We start from the raw sequence: 17,162 nt of genomic DNA on the forward strand, positions 1-17,162 counted from the left end.
AGCGATTCTTATGGATTTGTGTCAGATTTCAAGTTTCCTTTGCAAATTTAGATGTAAATGTTCATAGTTCTTTGATGGTAGAAATAGAGAGCTGTGAATGAAATGCTGAGTCATATATTCTTTCATTGTTACTAGAAAAGTCTCTCTCCCCAATTTTTCCTTTAAGATATCTGTATAAATGCAAACTTTGGAGGACCACTTAGCCATGCACTGGTAAGTCAAAGGTGGAGGTAATAAAACATGAATTTCTGTGTTTTATGATAAGAGATTATATAGTTTATATTTGATGATTTCAAAGATATAAGAGACTTGTGTTTGGGGGCTTATTTGGAGCAAGAGGACAAATGTAATTTTTGAAGAAGGTGGAGCAGGTTTTACAGTAGCTGGGAGGAAGGGGAATGGCAATGGGAGCTGATGAAGGCAACTGTGAGGTTCTCTGAGCAGCACTGAGGGCCCAGGTGTGGTGTGGAAGATGCTGTGTGTGCCTAAGGACACAAGACGTCTACACAGCAAGAGACCAGACAAAGATATGTCTTCATTATATTTAATATCTTTACTCATCACATCAGCCTTCTGTTTAATAATTTTCTTGGAATTTTCACACACTTATTCTTCCATGTAAATTTTAAAATCAAGTAGAAAATGAAAAAGAAATAATATGTCTCAGAAGTCTCTATCCTAATATATCCTTAGACTTTATTGATTATCCAGCACATGTCTGAATATTTAACTTTTATCAGGGTATATAAAACAGAATACAAGAAACACTTTTCTCTTTGTCCTTCTAAATTTTTAATCTGATGGAATTAATATAACAATATCAATAACCTTGGATATGCAGATGACATCACCCTAAATGGCAGAAAGTGAAGAGGAACTAAAGAGCCTCTTGAAGAAAGTGAAAGAGGAGAGTGAAAAAGCTGACTTGAAACTCAGCATTCAAAAAACTAAGATTATGGATCCTGTCCCATCACTTCATGGCAAAAAGATGGGGAAAAAATGAAAACTGTGACAGACTTTATTTTCTTAGGCTCTAAAATCACTCTGGACAGTGAATGCAGTCATGAAATTAAAAGATGCTTGTTCCTTGGAAGAAAAGCTATGGCAAACCTAGACAGTATATTAAAAAACAGAGACATTACTTTGAGACAAAGGTCCATCTAGTCAAAGCTATGGTTTTTTCAATAGTCATGTATGGATGTGAGAGTTAGACCATAAAGAAGGCTGAACACTGAAAAACTGATGCTTTTGAACTGTGGTGTTGGAGAAGACTCTTGAGAGTCCCTTGGACTGCAAGGAGATCAAACCAGTCAATCCTAAAGGAAATCCACCCTGATATTAACTGAAAGGACTGATGCTGAAGCTGAAGCTCCAATACTTTGGCCACCTGATATGAAGAACTGATTCATTGGAAAAGACCCTGATGGTGGGAAAGATTGGAGGCTGGTGGGGAAGGGGGCGACAGAAGATGAGATGGTTAGAGGGCATCACCGACTCGATGGACATGAGTTTGAGCAAACTCATGGAGATAGTGAAGGACAGGGAAGCCTGTCATTCTGCAGTCCTTGAGGTAGCAAAGAGTCGGACATGACTGAGTGACTGAGCAACAACAACAACAAGAACCAGTTAAATAAAAATGCTTTATCTAGGATGTGTAGCCCGTGACCAAAATCCCAGCCAGAATAGATTAGGGGTCCTAACCTGGGCCTCTCTGGGGAGATGGAAATGGATAAATGATAAAAGGCAAGCAGATCATCCTCTCTCTCATCATTCATTCTTGTATAAGTGGTCAAGCTAATCCTTCAATTCTTTAATTTCTGCAGTGCCTTTTCTGTTCTCTCCTGCTTTCTATGCTGCTGCTGCTGCTGCTGAGTCACTTCCATCGTGTCCGATTCTGTGCGACCCCATAGACGGAAGCCCACCAGGCTCCCCTGTCCCTGGAATTATCCAGGCAAGAACACTGGAGTGGGTTGCCATTGCCTTCTCCACCTGCTCTCTCTAGTAGATTTTTATTCTGTTACATCATTCTTTTTGAGACTTCAAAGTTCACAAACTTATGCAATCAGAGTCCTTCAGCAGAACAAATTCCACCATGTACATGAATAATCATGAGCATACTCAGAAACCAGGAAAATTATTTTAAAAGTTGTTCTTTATGATGTGCAGGTGTTTTCCTATTGGACTACCTTTTCTCCATCCAAAATACAGTCTCGGAAGGATGAAACATTTTCATCAGTCTTTTCTTTGGTCTCTCTCTCATACTCCATCCACTCTGCGTTTAACCTACCACTCACTCCACCTCACTCCCTACAGAAGTTCTTTCCTTTTGGAGTCTCCTTTCCACCTATTTGTAGCTCTTAAGCTTGTTTTTTTCTTTTCTGCATTGGGAGAAATGGGAAAGGGTAGCAGGGTTATGTGGCAAATGGGAGGAGCACAGGGGATAAAAAGTGTTAAAATCTTGTTGAACAAGTCTTTTTTCCCCCAAATCTTTCTCTGTTTCATTCCTATTGAGGCTTTTGCAATTTAGAAATCTCTAAAGTATATATGGCTTGTTTTCTGTCTGCTCTCTTCCTCTCACTCTCCTTTTTTATAGCTTGCTGGCTTCTTATCTCAGAAATCCAAATAGGAAAAGCATATGCAGTTAGCATATAGATAAGGTTAGAATACATTAAATTAGCATTACTCTTTCACATTTGCTGAGAATCTCATGTCTAGTATGAAGTAATCAACTAGCTCCATTGTCTTGCATAATCCCACTGAGACCTCACTTTCTCCCAGGTGTCTTGATAAATACTGGGTTTTTAAGAAAGATGGCTTGGACCATTCCCTCCCTTTCCTATGACTCTCTGAGCTTTTGTCACTTCTAAACTTACCTGTGGACAACTTCTTTCACAATTAGGTTATAATACCTGCACTCAGATCCAGCCCGCGTGATTTTCCCTGTCCTCAGTGACTTGAATATTGGCTCTGAGAGAAAACTGGCTAGAATTTTAGCCTCAGAAATCTCAGGATGGTCCTCTAAACTTCTAAACTTCTCTGGCTCTTAGGCCTCTAACCTCTCGAATCCCATGGACCTTTTTAACTCTCAGTTCAGCTCTGTACCCAAGTTTGAATGTCTATCACTGTGCAGTTTCTTTGGGCACTGTAGTTTCCAGGCCCCCAGATAGGAATTAACATTCCTAACTAAAATATATATTCTTGGGATTCAGCCATTCCAAACTGATCCTTCAGTCCTTTTGGATATCGCTTCAGAATCTTGCTCATGAAAATGCAGTTTGACAATGACAGTCAAATTCTCTCTTCTTATCCCCTCTTATTCGACAGTTGGAAAAAAAGCTTTCACACCATTGCCTGTGAGATGTTGTTTCGAATTGTCAAGCCAGGTTGATGAACACTCATTGGGTTTGTTGTGCTTTGTTTCTCTTAGGATTTGTGCGTCTGGCTGGAGGGGATGGACCCTGCTCAGGGCGAGTAGAAGTGCGTTCTGGAGAAGCCTGGACCCCAGTGTCTGATGGGAACTTCACACTCCCCACTGCCCAGGTCATCTGTGCAGAGCTGGAGTGTGGCAAGGCTGTATCTGTCCTGGGACATGAGCTCTTCAGAGAGTCCGATGACCGGGTCTGGGCTGAAGAGTTCAGGTGTGAAGGGGAGGAGCCTAAGCTCTGGTTCTGCCCCAGAGTGCCCTGTCCAGGGGGCACGTGTCAGCACAGTGGAGCTGCTCAGGTTGTCTGTTCAGGTGAGATGCAGGTCAGGACTTATCCTCTATGTACACTCAGTTCAAGTTAAAAAAGAAATCAGATTTTGCTGAAATCCTGTCTTTTTCTATCAGTGTACACAGAAGTCCGTCTCATGAAAAATGGCACCTCTCAGTGTGAGGGGCGGGTGGAGATGGATATTTCTGGACAATGGAGAGCTCTCTGTGCCTCCCACTGGAGTCTGGCCAATGCCAATGTTGTCTGTCGTCAGCTCAGCTGTGGCGTTGCCATCTCCACCCCAAATGGAGCAGAAGGAAGTGATCAACTCTGGAAAGCCCGATTTCACTGCTCAGGGACTGAGTCCTTCCTGTGGCAATGCCCTGTGACTGCCCTGGGTGTTCCTGACTGTTCCCATGGCAACACGGCCTCTGTGATCTGCTCAGGTAAGACAGGGACGGGCTACTGTGCTTAGGATGCTCCTGGGGTGAAATGTCCCCAAAGCAGAGAGTAAGAGAAAAGAGGCTTGAAAAGGAAGATATTCTGTAGTGAAATGTTTATTCTTGTTACTGAACTCAGGTTTCAGCTGCTCATTACTCAAGAATCCAAAACTGAGAGTCGAATGTGGGGTAAAATTAAAGACAGCTGTATTGAGGAACCCAGCAGTTCTGGGAGACAGAGGACTAATGTAACAAAGAACCAGGTCCCCCTTGCTGATCAGAGGCGTGAGTTTTTAAATGGGAATTTCAGGAGTGCACAGGTGGAGGCAGGGGACAGGTTACCTGCAGAATAGCACAGCTAGCTCCGGCAGTCATCTTGAAATAGGTCTGATCAGTGTCACCTTTATTGTTTGGAATACAGTTAATCATCAGTTCTATGTCGGTCTGTTCCCATTTCCTTGAGGCCAATTCTTGGAATTGTGCAAGATGAAGAAGATTATGGGCTTCCCTGTTGACTCAGATGGTAAAGAATCTGCTTGCAATGCAAGAGACTCAGGTTTGATCCCTGGGTTGGGAAGATCCCCTGGAGAAGGAAATGGCACCCCACTAGTCTGGTCATCATGTAATTTACTTCTACCACCTGGTTGGGATTTCAGTATCTGCACAAAAGCTCAAAGGATGTGGCTCAGAACGTTAGCTATAGCCCATGAGGAGGAACTAAATATCCTTGACTTTGTTTAGGGTTAAACTATTATTCTTTTATCCTATTTGACGGTTTTCCTTTGTTTCCGAAATTTTCTCATTTCTGTGATCAAATTGATTCTTTGGCTAAGGATTTTCTACAGACAGAAGCAAGTGGAGGACATGAGGGTGGTCTGTCCTGAGAAGGCTCCGTTAAGGTCCTGTTCCATAACCTTCTCATTGTTCACTCATTTTTTCAAGGGGAAGAAGTGCTAAGAAATGCTAAGAAGTGCTATGTCAGGGAAAGAAATACTTAGATGAATAATATTTTTATGAAACATTATTATTTAAGGATAATAATAGAGAACAAAGTACAAACAATAAGTGTACACCTAGGTCATGTTCCCCAACCCAGATCTACAAAGAGAACATTCACAGCACCACAGAATCACTATTGCCTCCCAAAAGCTGTGTCCTCCTCCTCTCCAGGGAAGACTGCTTACCTAAGACTTGTACTGTCATAGAATAATTTGTTAGTTTTTGAACTTTATGTATAACCATACAGAATGTTTTCTTTCGTGTCTAATTTCTTTGATTTCAAACTGTGTTAGAAATTCACTCATGATGTTGTTTATGGCAACACGGTATTCAGTTTTATTATGATAGTGTAATCCTTTGAATGATCACATGACCATGCGTTGATCCATTCAACTAATGGCAGAGATTTGAGTTTGTCGCCAGGTTTTGACTATTACAAATACAGTGGTGCAAACTACCGTGATGATGACTTTTGGAACAAATATTTATTATGTTTTTTGTATGTTTAATTCTGTCTTATATTTTTATTTTCTTAAAGGTATGCTGTACTTCAGTGAGCCAAGTTACTAATCTTAAGCTTGACTTGTCACCTTTTTTACTGTACATGTAGTGCTCCTTCAGTCAGTCAGTTCAGTTCAGTTGCTCAGTCATGTCTGACTCTTTGTGACCCCATGGACTGCAGCACATTAAGCATCCCTGTCCTTCATTATCTCCCGCATCTTGTTCAAGCTCATATCCATTGAGTTGGGGATACCACCCACTCATCTCATCTTCTGTCATCTCCTTCTCCTCCTGCCTTCAATATTTTTCAGCATCAGGGTCTTTTCCAATGAGTCAGTTCTTCCCATCATCTGGCCAAAGTATTAGAGCTTCAATTTCAGCATTAGTCCTTCCAATGAATATTCAGGACTGATTTCCTTTAGGATTGACTGGCTTAATATCCTTGAAGTTCAAGGGACTCTCAAGAGTCTTCTCCAACACCACAGTTCACAAGCATCAATTCTTCAGTGCTCAACTTTCTTTATGGTCCAACTCTCACATCCATACATAACTACTGGAAAAACTATAGCTTTGTTGGACCTTTGTTGGCAAAGTAACATCTCTGCTTTTTAATATGCTATCTAGGTTTGTCATAGCTTTTCTTCCACTGAAGCAAGCATCTTTTAATTTCATGGCTGCAGTCACCATTTGCGGTGATTTTGGAGTCCAAGAAAATAAAGTCTGTCACTGTTTTCATTGTTTCCCCATGTATTTGCCATGAAGTGATGGGACCAGATGCCATGATCTTCATTTTCTGAATGTTGAGTTTCAAGCCAACATTTTCACTCACCTCTTTCACTTTCATCAAGAGGCTCTTTAATTCCTCTTCGCTTTCTGCCATAAGGGTGGTGTCATCTGCATATCTGAGGTTATTGATATTTCTCCCAGCAGTCTTGACTCCAGCTTCTGCTGCATCCATCCTGGCATTTCGCATGACTTACTCTGCATACAAGTTAAATAAGCAGAGTGACAGTATACAGCCTTGACGTACTTCTGTCTCAGTTTTGAACCAGTCCATTGTTGCAGTCCACAGAGCTCCTTATATCCTTCTAGAAAGAACTTTGTCTACTCCAAAATCACAAAAATATTCTCTGAGAGTATCTCACAGAAGTGTAATTACTTTTCTTTTGCATATAATTATACACTGCTTCTAGGATTGATAACTGTGTAGGATAAGGGTCAAGTGTCATGCTTTCATATGGGCATCCAATTGACTCAAAATCTTTTTCTGGAAAGACTATTCCCTACTGCAGTGCCACCTTCATGATGAACGAAAGGGCACATATGTCTGAGTACTTCTTTTAGACTCTCTATTCTGTTCCACTGTGTCATTTGTCTATCCTTGCACCTGTCCCACATTTTCTTTTTTTTCCCCACGTTTTCTTAATTATTGTAACTTTATAGTAAATCTTGAACCTTCCCTGGTGGCTCAGATGGTAAAGAATCTGTCTGCAAGGCGGGAGACCTGGGTTTGATCCCTGGGTTGGGAAGATCCCCTGGAGAAGGGCATGGCAACCGACTCCAGTATTCTTGCCTGGAGAGTCCCCATGGAGAGAGGAGCTTGGCGGGCTATAGTCCCCTGTGTCACAAAGAATCAGAAATGACTGAGTGACTGAGCACACATAGTAAACTCGGGTAACTTTAATTTAAAGAAGTTATGTTGTTGTTCTTGCTAACTGCCTTGGTCTTTCTTGGTTTTTGTATTTTCTATACATTTTTGAGCTGAAGCTCCAATACTTTGCCACCTGATGTGAAGAGCTGACTCACTAGCAAAGACCCTGATGCTGGGAAAGACTGAAGGCAGGAGGAGAAGGGGACAACAGAAGATGAGATGGTTGGATGGCATCACTGACTCAATGGACACGAGTTTGGGTAACCTCTGGGAGTTGGTGATGGACAGGGAAGCCTGGCGTGCTGCAGTCCATGGGGTTGCAAAGAGACAGATATGACTGAGTGACTGAAAAACAACATAAATTTTGAATCATCTTGTCCTGTTTCACACACACAAAAGCATCAGGGAATTTTATTGAGGTTAGCTTTAATCTGTATATAAATTTGAGAATGATTTATTTTGACAACATTGAGTTTCCCAATTCATTGGCAAAATGTATCCTTTCATTCAGTTAGGTCTTGAATTTCTCTCAGATGTTTTGCACATCTTTACCTAGGTTTTCTCCTAGGCATTTTATGGGTTTGATGTTACTAGTATTTCCTTTAGTGAAGGTTTTCTAGGAATGAATTCTCTCTGAACTTTATCTGGATTCCCCAAATGTTAGGTTAGTATTTTGCTTTAATCCTTCTTTGTTTCTTTCCTCTCCCTCTCTCTCTCACTCTAGTTTTCTCTCTCTTTCTCTGTCTTGCTCTAGCTTTTCCTCTCTCTCCTCCTTTGTTTCTCTCCTGCCCCATTTTCCCCCTGAGTATGTAAAATCTTTCTGGATTAAGTTGCAGACAGGATGCTCCTTTATCCCTCCCCTTCCCCAACAAAAACAAAAAATACTTCAGGGAATTTCCTTACATAATCACAGTTCAATCAAACCTTTAGAGATATCAGCCCCAGATGACATCTAAGTGCAACCACATGAGAAACCCCAAAGATAGAACTGCCAAGTTGAGTCTTTCCCAAGTTACTGACCAGAAAATCATGATGAAAATGAAAAAAAAAAAAATCCTTCAACTGCTAAGTGTGGGGGGAAACTTTGTTATACAGTATTGTTAACCAGGCACTTACCATGTGATCAGCTTTTCTATATAGAGGAACACTTGTCCTCTCATCTTCCATTTTACTATTTCTACTTCATATTGATCTAATGTGCTAATAAACTCATTGTCTAGTTCTTAATTTCAGCTGTAGAATTTTCATTTGCTTTTGTTATCATTTCTCTGCCAAGAAACACATTTTGTTAATTAATTCTTGGAGCAGTTTAATCATGGCTATTTAAATTCTCTGTCAGACTTTTAGAGGAAAACATAGGCAGAAGATTCTTTGACATAAATTACAACAAGATCTTTTTTGAACAACTTTCTGGAGTAAAGAAAGTAAAAACAAAAATAAACAAAGAGGACCCAGTTAAACTTAAAAGCTTTTGTGTAGCAAAGGAAACCATAAACAGAACAAAAAGACAACTGTTAGAATGGGAGAAAATATTTGCCACTAAAATGAAGCAACTAACAAGCGACTAATCTTGAAAATGCACAAACAACTCAATATCAACAAACCAAACTGCTCAATTAAAAAATGGGAAAAAGACCTAAACAGACATTTCTCCAGACATGCAGATGGCTAACAACAACATGAAAAGATGTTCAACATCACTAATTATTCAGTTCAGTTCAGTTCAGTCGCTCAGTCGTGTCTGACTCTTTGCGACCCCATTGACTGAAGCACGAGAGGCCTCCCTGTCCATCACCAACTCCCGGAGATTACTCAAACTCATGTCCACTGAGTTGGTGATGCCATCCAGCAACCTCATCCTCTGTTGTCCCCTTCTCCTCCTGCCCTCAATCTTTCCCAGCATCAGGGTCTTTTCCAATGAGTCAGTTCTTCACATCAGCTGGCCAAAGTACCAGAGCTTCAGCTTTAGCATCAGTCCTTCCAGTGAACATTCAGGACTAATCTCCTTTAGGATGGACTGGTTGGATCTCCTTGCAGTCCTAGGGACTTTCAAGAGTCTTCTCCAACACCACAGTTCAAAAGCATCAATTCTTTGGTGCTCAGTTTTCTTTATAGTCCAATTCTCACATCCATACATGACCACTGGAAAAACCACAACCTTGACTAGATAGACCTTTGTTGGCAAAGTAATGTCTCTGCTTTTTAATATGCTGTCTAGGTTGGTCATAACTTTTCTTCCAAGAAGTAAGTGTCTTTTAATTTCATGGCTGCAGTCAACATCTACAGTGATTTTGGAGCCCCCCAAAATAAAGTCAGCCACTATTTCCACTGTTTCCCCATCTCTTTGCCATGAAGTGATGGGGCCGGATGCCATGATCTTTGTTTTCTGAGTGTTGAGCTTTAAGCCAACTTTTTCACCCTCCTCTTTCACTTTCATCAAGAGGCTCTTTAGTTCTTCACTTTCTGCCATAAGGGTGGTGTCATCTGCATATCTGAGGTTATTGATATTTCTCCCAGCAGTCTTGGTTCCAGCTTGTGCTTCATCCAGCCCAGCATTTCTCATGATGTACTCTGCATATAAGTTAAATAAGCAGGGTGACAATATACAGCCTTGACGTACTCTTTTTCCTGTTTGGAACCAGTCTGTTGTTCCATGTCCAGTTCTAACTGTTGCTTCCTGACCTGCATACAGCTTTCTCAAGAGGCAGGTCAGGTGGTCCCATCTCTTTTAGAATTTTCCACAATTTATTGTAATGCACACAGTCAAAGGCTTTGGCATAGCCAATAAAGCAGAAATAGATGTTTTTTTTTCTGGAACTCTCTGCTTTTTTGAGGATCCAGCGCATGTTGGCAATTTGATCTCTTGTTCCTCTGCCTTTTCTAAAACCAGCTTGAACATCTGGAAATTCATGGTTCACATGTTGTTGAAGCCTGGCTTGGAGAATTTTGAGCATTAGTTTGCTAGTGTGTGAGATGAGTCCAGTTGTGTGGTAGTTTAAGCATTCTTTCGCATTGCCTTTCTTTGGGATTGGAATGAAAACTGACCTTTTCCAGTCCTGTGGCCACTGCTGAGTATTCCAAATTTACTGGCATGTTGCGTTCAGCACTTTCACAGCATCATCTTTTAGGATTTGAAATAGGATTGTTATGTAGAATGAAGTAAATCAGAAAAAGAAAAACAAATACTGTATAACATCACTTATATGAGGAATCTAGAAAAATGGTAGAGATGAACTTACTGCAAAGCAGAAATAGAGACACCAATATAGAGAACATCAAATGGATACTAAGAGGGGAAATGAAGAGTGGGATGAACTGGGACATTGAGATTGACATATATACACTACTGATGTGCTGTGCTGGGCACTTAGTCGCTGAATCATATCTGACTCTGCAACCCCATGGGCTGTAGCCTGCCAGGCTCCTCTGTCCATGGGGATTCTCCAGGAAAGAACTGTGGAGTGGGTTGCCATACCCTCCTCCAGGGGATCTTCCCAAGCCAAGGATCAAACCCAGGTCTCTTGCATTGCAGGCGGATTCTTTACTGCCTGAGCCATCAGACTCAGAAGCCCTACACTATTGATATTAAGTATAAAATTGATATTGCCTGGAGAATCCCGTAGACATGGAGCCTGATGGGCTACAATCCATAGTGTCACAGAGTCAGACACGACTGAAGTGACTTAGCATACATGCACACATAAACTTTGCCAACAAATGTCCTTCTAGTCAAGGCTATGGTTTTTCCAGTGGTCATGTATGGATGTGAGAGTTGGACTATAAGGAAAGCTGAGCACAGGAGAATTGATGCTTTTGAACTGTGGGGGTTGGAGAAGACTCTTGAGAGTCCCTTGGACTGCAAGGAGATCCATCCAGCCCATCCTAAAGGCGATCACTCCTGGGTATTCATTGGAAAGATTGATGTTGAAGCTGAAGCTTCAATACTTTGGCCACCTGATGCGAAGAGGTGACTCATTGGAAAAGACCCTGATGCTGGGAAAGATTGAAGGCAGGGGGAGAAGGGGACGACAGAGGATGAGACAGTTGGATGACATCATCGACTCTATGGGCATGGGTTTGGGTGGACTCCAGGAGTTGGTGATGGACAGGGAGGCCTGGCCTGCTGCGGTTCATGTGGTCGCAAAGAGTTGGACAGGACTGAGCGACTGAACTGAGCACATAAAATAGATAAATAATAGCCTATTGTATAGCACAGGGAACTCTACTCAGTGCTCTGTGGTGACCTAAATAGGAAGTAAATCCAGGAAAGAGGGGAGATATATATATGTGTTGTTGCTTGGTCGCTGAGTTGCTTCTGTCTCTTTTGTGACCCCATGGACTGTAGCCTGCCACACTCCTTTGTCCATAGGATTTCCCAGGTAAGAATGCTGGATTGGGTTGCCATTTCTTTCCCCAGAGCGTCTTCCCAACCAGGGATGGAACCCCAGTCTCCTATTTGGCAGGCAGATTTTTTACCACTGAGTCACCTAGGAAACCCATACATGTATATATAACTTATTAAATTTGTTGTACAGTAGAAGCTACCACAACATTGTAAATCAATTATGCTCAAATAAAAATTAATAAAAATAAATAAAATAAATTCTCTGTCAGGTAACTCTAAGAGACAAATACCCTGGGAAATTTTTTTAATGTTTCTTTTCCCTCTTGTTTTCCATGAGATCTCTTTTATATAAGTGTTTTTAAAATCACAAACATTGTAGATAAAAATTTTTGTACAAATCCTTCAGAAAGGATTTTGTTTTGCTTCTTCTATTTAGGTGTAGATTAAGGATAGAGCAACTTATTTAACTCATTCTTAGGGCAAAGCTTGGCTTAAAACAGGAATCATGGTATTGTCAGGACCAGGACTGTTCATAGAGAAAGGGAACACTAAGATTATGGTAACTTTACAGGTGTGTTACAGCTTTCATCTCAGCTCCATCACTAGGTCATTATTATTATTGTTTTTTTATTTTGAACTTTTTACTTTGTATTGGGTTTAGCCGATTAACAATGTTGTTATAGTTTCAGGTGAATAGCCAGGGACTCAGCCATACATATACATGTATCCATTTCCCCTCAAACTCCCCTCCTCTCCTAAAAATTATTTAGCTCAACTGAGTATCTTGATCTTCAACCCTCTCAACCCTCTAATCATCGCTGTTCCTTCAGGAAACCACACCCAGGTGCTGCCCCAGTGCAATGACTCCGTGTCTGAACCAGCAGGGTCTGCAGCCTCAGAGGAGAGCGCCCCCTACTGCTCAGGTGAGGGTCCCACAGGACAGAAGACCCTTCCCAATCCCCAGGTCACCGCCCCATTGTCCCATTTCTCTCTCCTCAGACAGCAGACAGCTCCGCCTGGTGGACGGGGGCGGTCCCTGCGCCGGGAGAGTGGAGATCCTTGAGCAGGGCTCCTGGGGCACCATCTGTGATGACGGCTGGGACATGGACGATGCCCAGGTGGTGTGCAGGCAGCTGGGCTGTGGAGACGCGCTCAATGCCACAGGGTCTGCTCACTTCGGGGCAGGGTCAGGGCCCATCTGGCTGGATGACGTGAACTGCACAGGAAAGGAGTCCCACGTGTGGAGGTGCCCTTCCCGAGGCTGGGGGCGGCACTACTGCAGACACAAGGAGGACGCGGGGGTCATCTGCTCAGGTCAGCACTCCACACTGTCCACAGGCTGGGGAAGGGATGGGGCCCTGGAGGACGGGAGTCTGAACCCTGAGGGAGAGATGCTGAAAGGACCTGAGAAGGAGGCTTCCCCCCATTGAGCCTGTGTTTCCAGCAGACATGAAGACGAGGTGCTTTCCCTTCCTCCTGCAGCAGCTGAAATTCTGGTCCTTTCTTCTCAGTAGTGTTTCCTGGCAGAAGGTTTTCTCAGTTTTCCTTGAAATCGGGGCTCACTCTTCTGGTACATATGGTGGAGAAGTCTTAAAGCCAAGGTGCTAGTTTTTTTTGTTTTTTAACAAATTACCACATAGTTAATGGTTTAAAACAACATATTTCTTTCCTTACACTTCTGTAGCTTGGATGTCCAGCAGGAATCTCACTGGATGGGTTCAAGCTTTCAGTAGGGTCACATCACTTCTAGCCTCTGGGAAAGAATCTGTTTCTTGTCTTTTCAAGCTTCTAAAAACTGCCTGCCTGCCTTTGTTCATAACCCCCTTCTGTTCATCATCAGACCAGCAGTGCTCCACCTCTCTAACCATTATACATATTCACATCTCCCTCTAGCAAAACGAGGAAAAGTATTCCATTGTAAAGGATAGTGAGTCTAAGAATGTGATTAGACTGTGCTCATCTGGTTAATCCACCATATTTCAGGTTAATCTCAAGGTCCTTACCTTAATCACATCTGTAAAGTCCCCTTTGCCAGATAAGGAAACAGACACAGGTCCATTTTCTATCTGCCTCCAAATTGTCCACATCACATCCCTTTCATACACTCTTTTAGATGTTTTGTCAGGAAGCAGGAGTCAGCTCCCTCTCCCTGCAGGTGTCCACGCTGGTCTTCCTCCCAGTTCATGTACACTACATCATGATGGTAGAAATATTTAGAAAGACAGACACAGATGGTCAAAGTCAGATAAAAAGGAGACAGGTTTCACTCCGGTTATCTAATGGATTTGCTTCCTCAGCTGGGTCACAGATGAGTGTTCACAATTTTGGGGAGAGAGGAAAACCCGGAGCACTGAGTGCAGTGCTCACTGTGTCCTGTCTTTTCCATTTCCATCTTAGAGTTCCTGGCCCTCAGGATGGTGAGCGAGGACCAGGAGTGTGCTGGGTGGCTGGAAGTTTTCTACAACGGGACCTGGGGCAGTGTCTGCCGCAGCCCCATGGATGATGTCACCGTGTCCATCATCTGCAGTCAGCTTGGCTGTGGGGACAGTGGAAGTCTCTACACTTCTGTTGGTCTCAGGGAAGGTTCTAGACCCCGGTGGGTAGATGGAATCCAGTGTCGGAAAACTGACACCTCTCTCTGGCAGTGTCCTTCTGATCCTTGGAAATACAGTTCATGCTCTCCAAGGGAGGAAGCCTACATCTCATGTGCAGGTGACTCATGTCTGTTGCTGTGTCTGTCCCAACCCTGTAGGGTGTTATTAGTGAGATTTGATCTTTTAAAATCTAAGTGATGTGTTTGAGTTTATAAAATGAAGTTTGGATGGAGCTAATTTAATCCACATGTTCCAAACTTGCTTTATTAAAAGTTTTTAATTGATCTAATTGACATAACATTATATTGCTTGTTGTGTACAACATAATGCTTATATATTTGTGTATATTGATAAATGATCACTACAGTAAGTCTAGTTATATCCATAACCATATATATAGTTAAATACTTTTCTTATATGATGAGGATGTTTAAGATGTATTTTCTCATCATCTTTCAAATAGACAGTATCGTATTCACTATAGTCACCATGCTGTATGTTATATCTCTTCGCCTATTAATATTATAACTCAAGTTTATATCTTTTGACTACATTTGCCCACACCAAATCCCCCATCTCTGGCAGCCAGCAACTACTCAGTATCTCTGACCTTGCTTTTTGCTTTAAGATTACACATATAAATGAGATTTTATGGTATTTTTCTTTCTCTGTCTGATTTGTTTCACTTAGCATAATGCCCTCAAGGTCCATCCTTGTTGAAACTGGCAAAATTTTCTTCTTTTTTATGGGTGGATATATGTCTATATTGCATTTTCTTTATCCATTCATCCATCAGTGAAGACTTACCTTGTTTGGCTCTTGTATACATTGCTATAAAATACTAAAAAGTAATGCTGTTCAAGTGCTGCAGTCACTATATCAGCAAATTTGGAAAATTCATCAGTGGCCACAGGACTGGAGAAGGTCAATTTTCATTCCAATCCTGAAGAAAGGCAATGCCAAAGAATGTTCAAACTACTGCACAATTGTGCTCATTTCACATGCTAGCAAGGTTATGCTCAAAGTCTTTCAAGCTAGGCTTCAGCAATAAGTGAATTGAGAACTTCCAAGATGTACAAGCTGGGTTTAGAAAAGGCAGAGGAACCAGAGATCAAATTGCCAACATTTGGAGAATCGTAGAGTAAGCCAGAGAATTCCAGGAAAACGTCTGCTTCATTGACTAGACTAAAACCTTTGACTGTGTGGATCACAACGAACTGTTGAAATTTCTTAAAGAGAGGAGAATACCAGAGCACCTTACCCGCCTCCTGAGAAACCTGTATGCAGGTCAAGAAGCAACAGTTGGAACTGGACATAAACAACCGACTGGTTCAAAATTGGGAAAGGAATTCATCAAGGCTGTATATCGTCACCCTGTTTATTTAACTTATATGTAGAGTACATCATGGGAACTGCCAGGCTGAATGAATCACAAGCTGAAATCAAGATTGCTGTGGGAGATATCAACAACCTCACATACGCAGATGATACCACTCTATTGGCAGAAAGAGAAGAGGAACTAAAGAGCTTCTTGTTGAGGGTCAAAGAGGCGAGTGAAAAAGCTGGCTTAAAGCTCAACATTCAACATTCTAAAAATTAAGATCATGGCATCTGGCCCCATCACTTCATGGCAAATAAAAAGGGAGAAAGTGGAATCAGATTTTCTTTTCTTGGGCTCCAAAGTCACTGCCGATGGTGACTGTAGCCATGAGATTAAAAGAGGCTTGCTCCTTGGAAGGACAGCTATGACACACCTAGACAGAGTATTCAAAAGCAGAGACATCACTTTGCAGACAAAGGCCCATATAGTCAAAGTGATGTTTATTTCACTAGTCATGTATGGATGTGAGAGTTGGATTATAAAGAAGCTGAGTGCCCAAGAGTTGATGTTTTTGAATTGTGGTGCTTGGATGCCACAATTGAATTGAGAGTGTCTTGAGCAGCATGGAGATCCAACCAGTCTATCCTAAAGGAAGTCAACTCTGAATATTCATTGGAAGGACTGATGCTGAAGCTGAAGCTTCAATACCTTGGCTGCCTGATGAGAAGAGCTGACTTGTTGGAAAATACCCTGATGCTGAGAAAGACTGAAGGCAAAAGGAGAAGGGGGGCACAGAGGATGAGATAGTTAGATAGCATCACCAATTCAGTCGAGATGAATTTGAGCAAACTTTGGGAGATAGTGAAGGACAGAGGAACCTGGTGTGCTGCAGTCCATGGGGTTGCAAAGAGTCAGACACAACCTAGCAACTGAACAAATATTGCTGCAGTGACCATTGGTTTTTCAAGTTAATGTTTCTGTCAGATGAATACCCCAAAGTGAAATTGCCAAATCGTATGGCAATTCTATTTTTAATTTTTGATGCACCTCAATACTGTTTCCATAGGGGTTGCATCAACTTACATTCCCTCTAACTGTGCAAAAGCTTTCCTGTCTCTTCACATTCTCCTCAACTCCTGTTATTTCTTCTTTTTGATAAAAACCTTTCTAGAGGATATGAGGTCATATCTCATTGTGGCTTTGATCTGTATTTTCTGATGATTAGTAGTGTTGAGCACGTTTTCATGTACCTATTGGCAAGTTCTATGTATTCTTTAAAAAAAAATTTATCAGGTTGTCTGCCCATTTTTTGAAAGTCATATTGTTTGATTTTTGCTACTGAGTTGTGTGAGTTCCTTGTATATTTTGGATAATAATTTTTATCAGAAATATAATATGTAAATATTTTCTCTAATTCCATAGGTTGCGTTTTCATTTTGTTGATGGTTTCCTTAATTGGGCAGAAGCTTTGTAGCCTTATGTGGTCCCAACTGCTTGTTTTCACTCTTGTTCTCTTTGATTTTGGTGTCAAATCCAAAAAATCCTCACAAAGACTGATGTCAACGATTTTATTTTCTGTTTTTGCCTGTAGAAATTTTATGGCTTCAGAACTTGTGATC

At 41.6% G+C, this 17,162-nt stretch overlaps 1 protein-coding gene across 1 annotated transcript in view; it reads left to right on the plus strand.

Annotated features, from left to right (window-relative positions):
• LOC122423126 overlaps positions 1-17,162 on the plus strand; it is a 113,784-nt gene that overhangs the window by 85,769 nt on the left and 10,853 nt on the right. Inside the window, 5 exon segments of the mRNA XM_043439906.1 lie at positions 3,428-3,736; positions 3,830-4,138; positions 12,459-12,551; positions 12,628-12,942; positions 14,026-14,340. Of these exon segments, the coding sequence (XP_043295841.1) occupies positions 3,428-3,736; positions 3,830-4,138; positions 12,459-12,551; positions 12,628-12,942; positions 14,026-14,340 (1,341 nt within the window).

This window comes from Cervus canadensis, chromosome 21 (genome assembly GCF_019320065.1).
Source record: "Cervus canadensis isolate Bull #8, Minnesota chromosome 21, ASM1932006v1, whole genome shotgun sequence".
In the NCBI taxonomy this organism is placed as follows: Eukaryota; Metazoa; Chordata; class Mammalia; order Artiodactyla; family Cervidae; genus Cervus; species Cervus canadensis.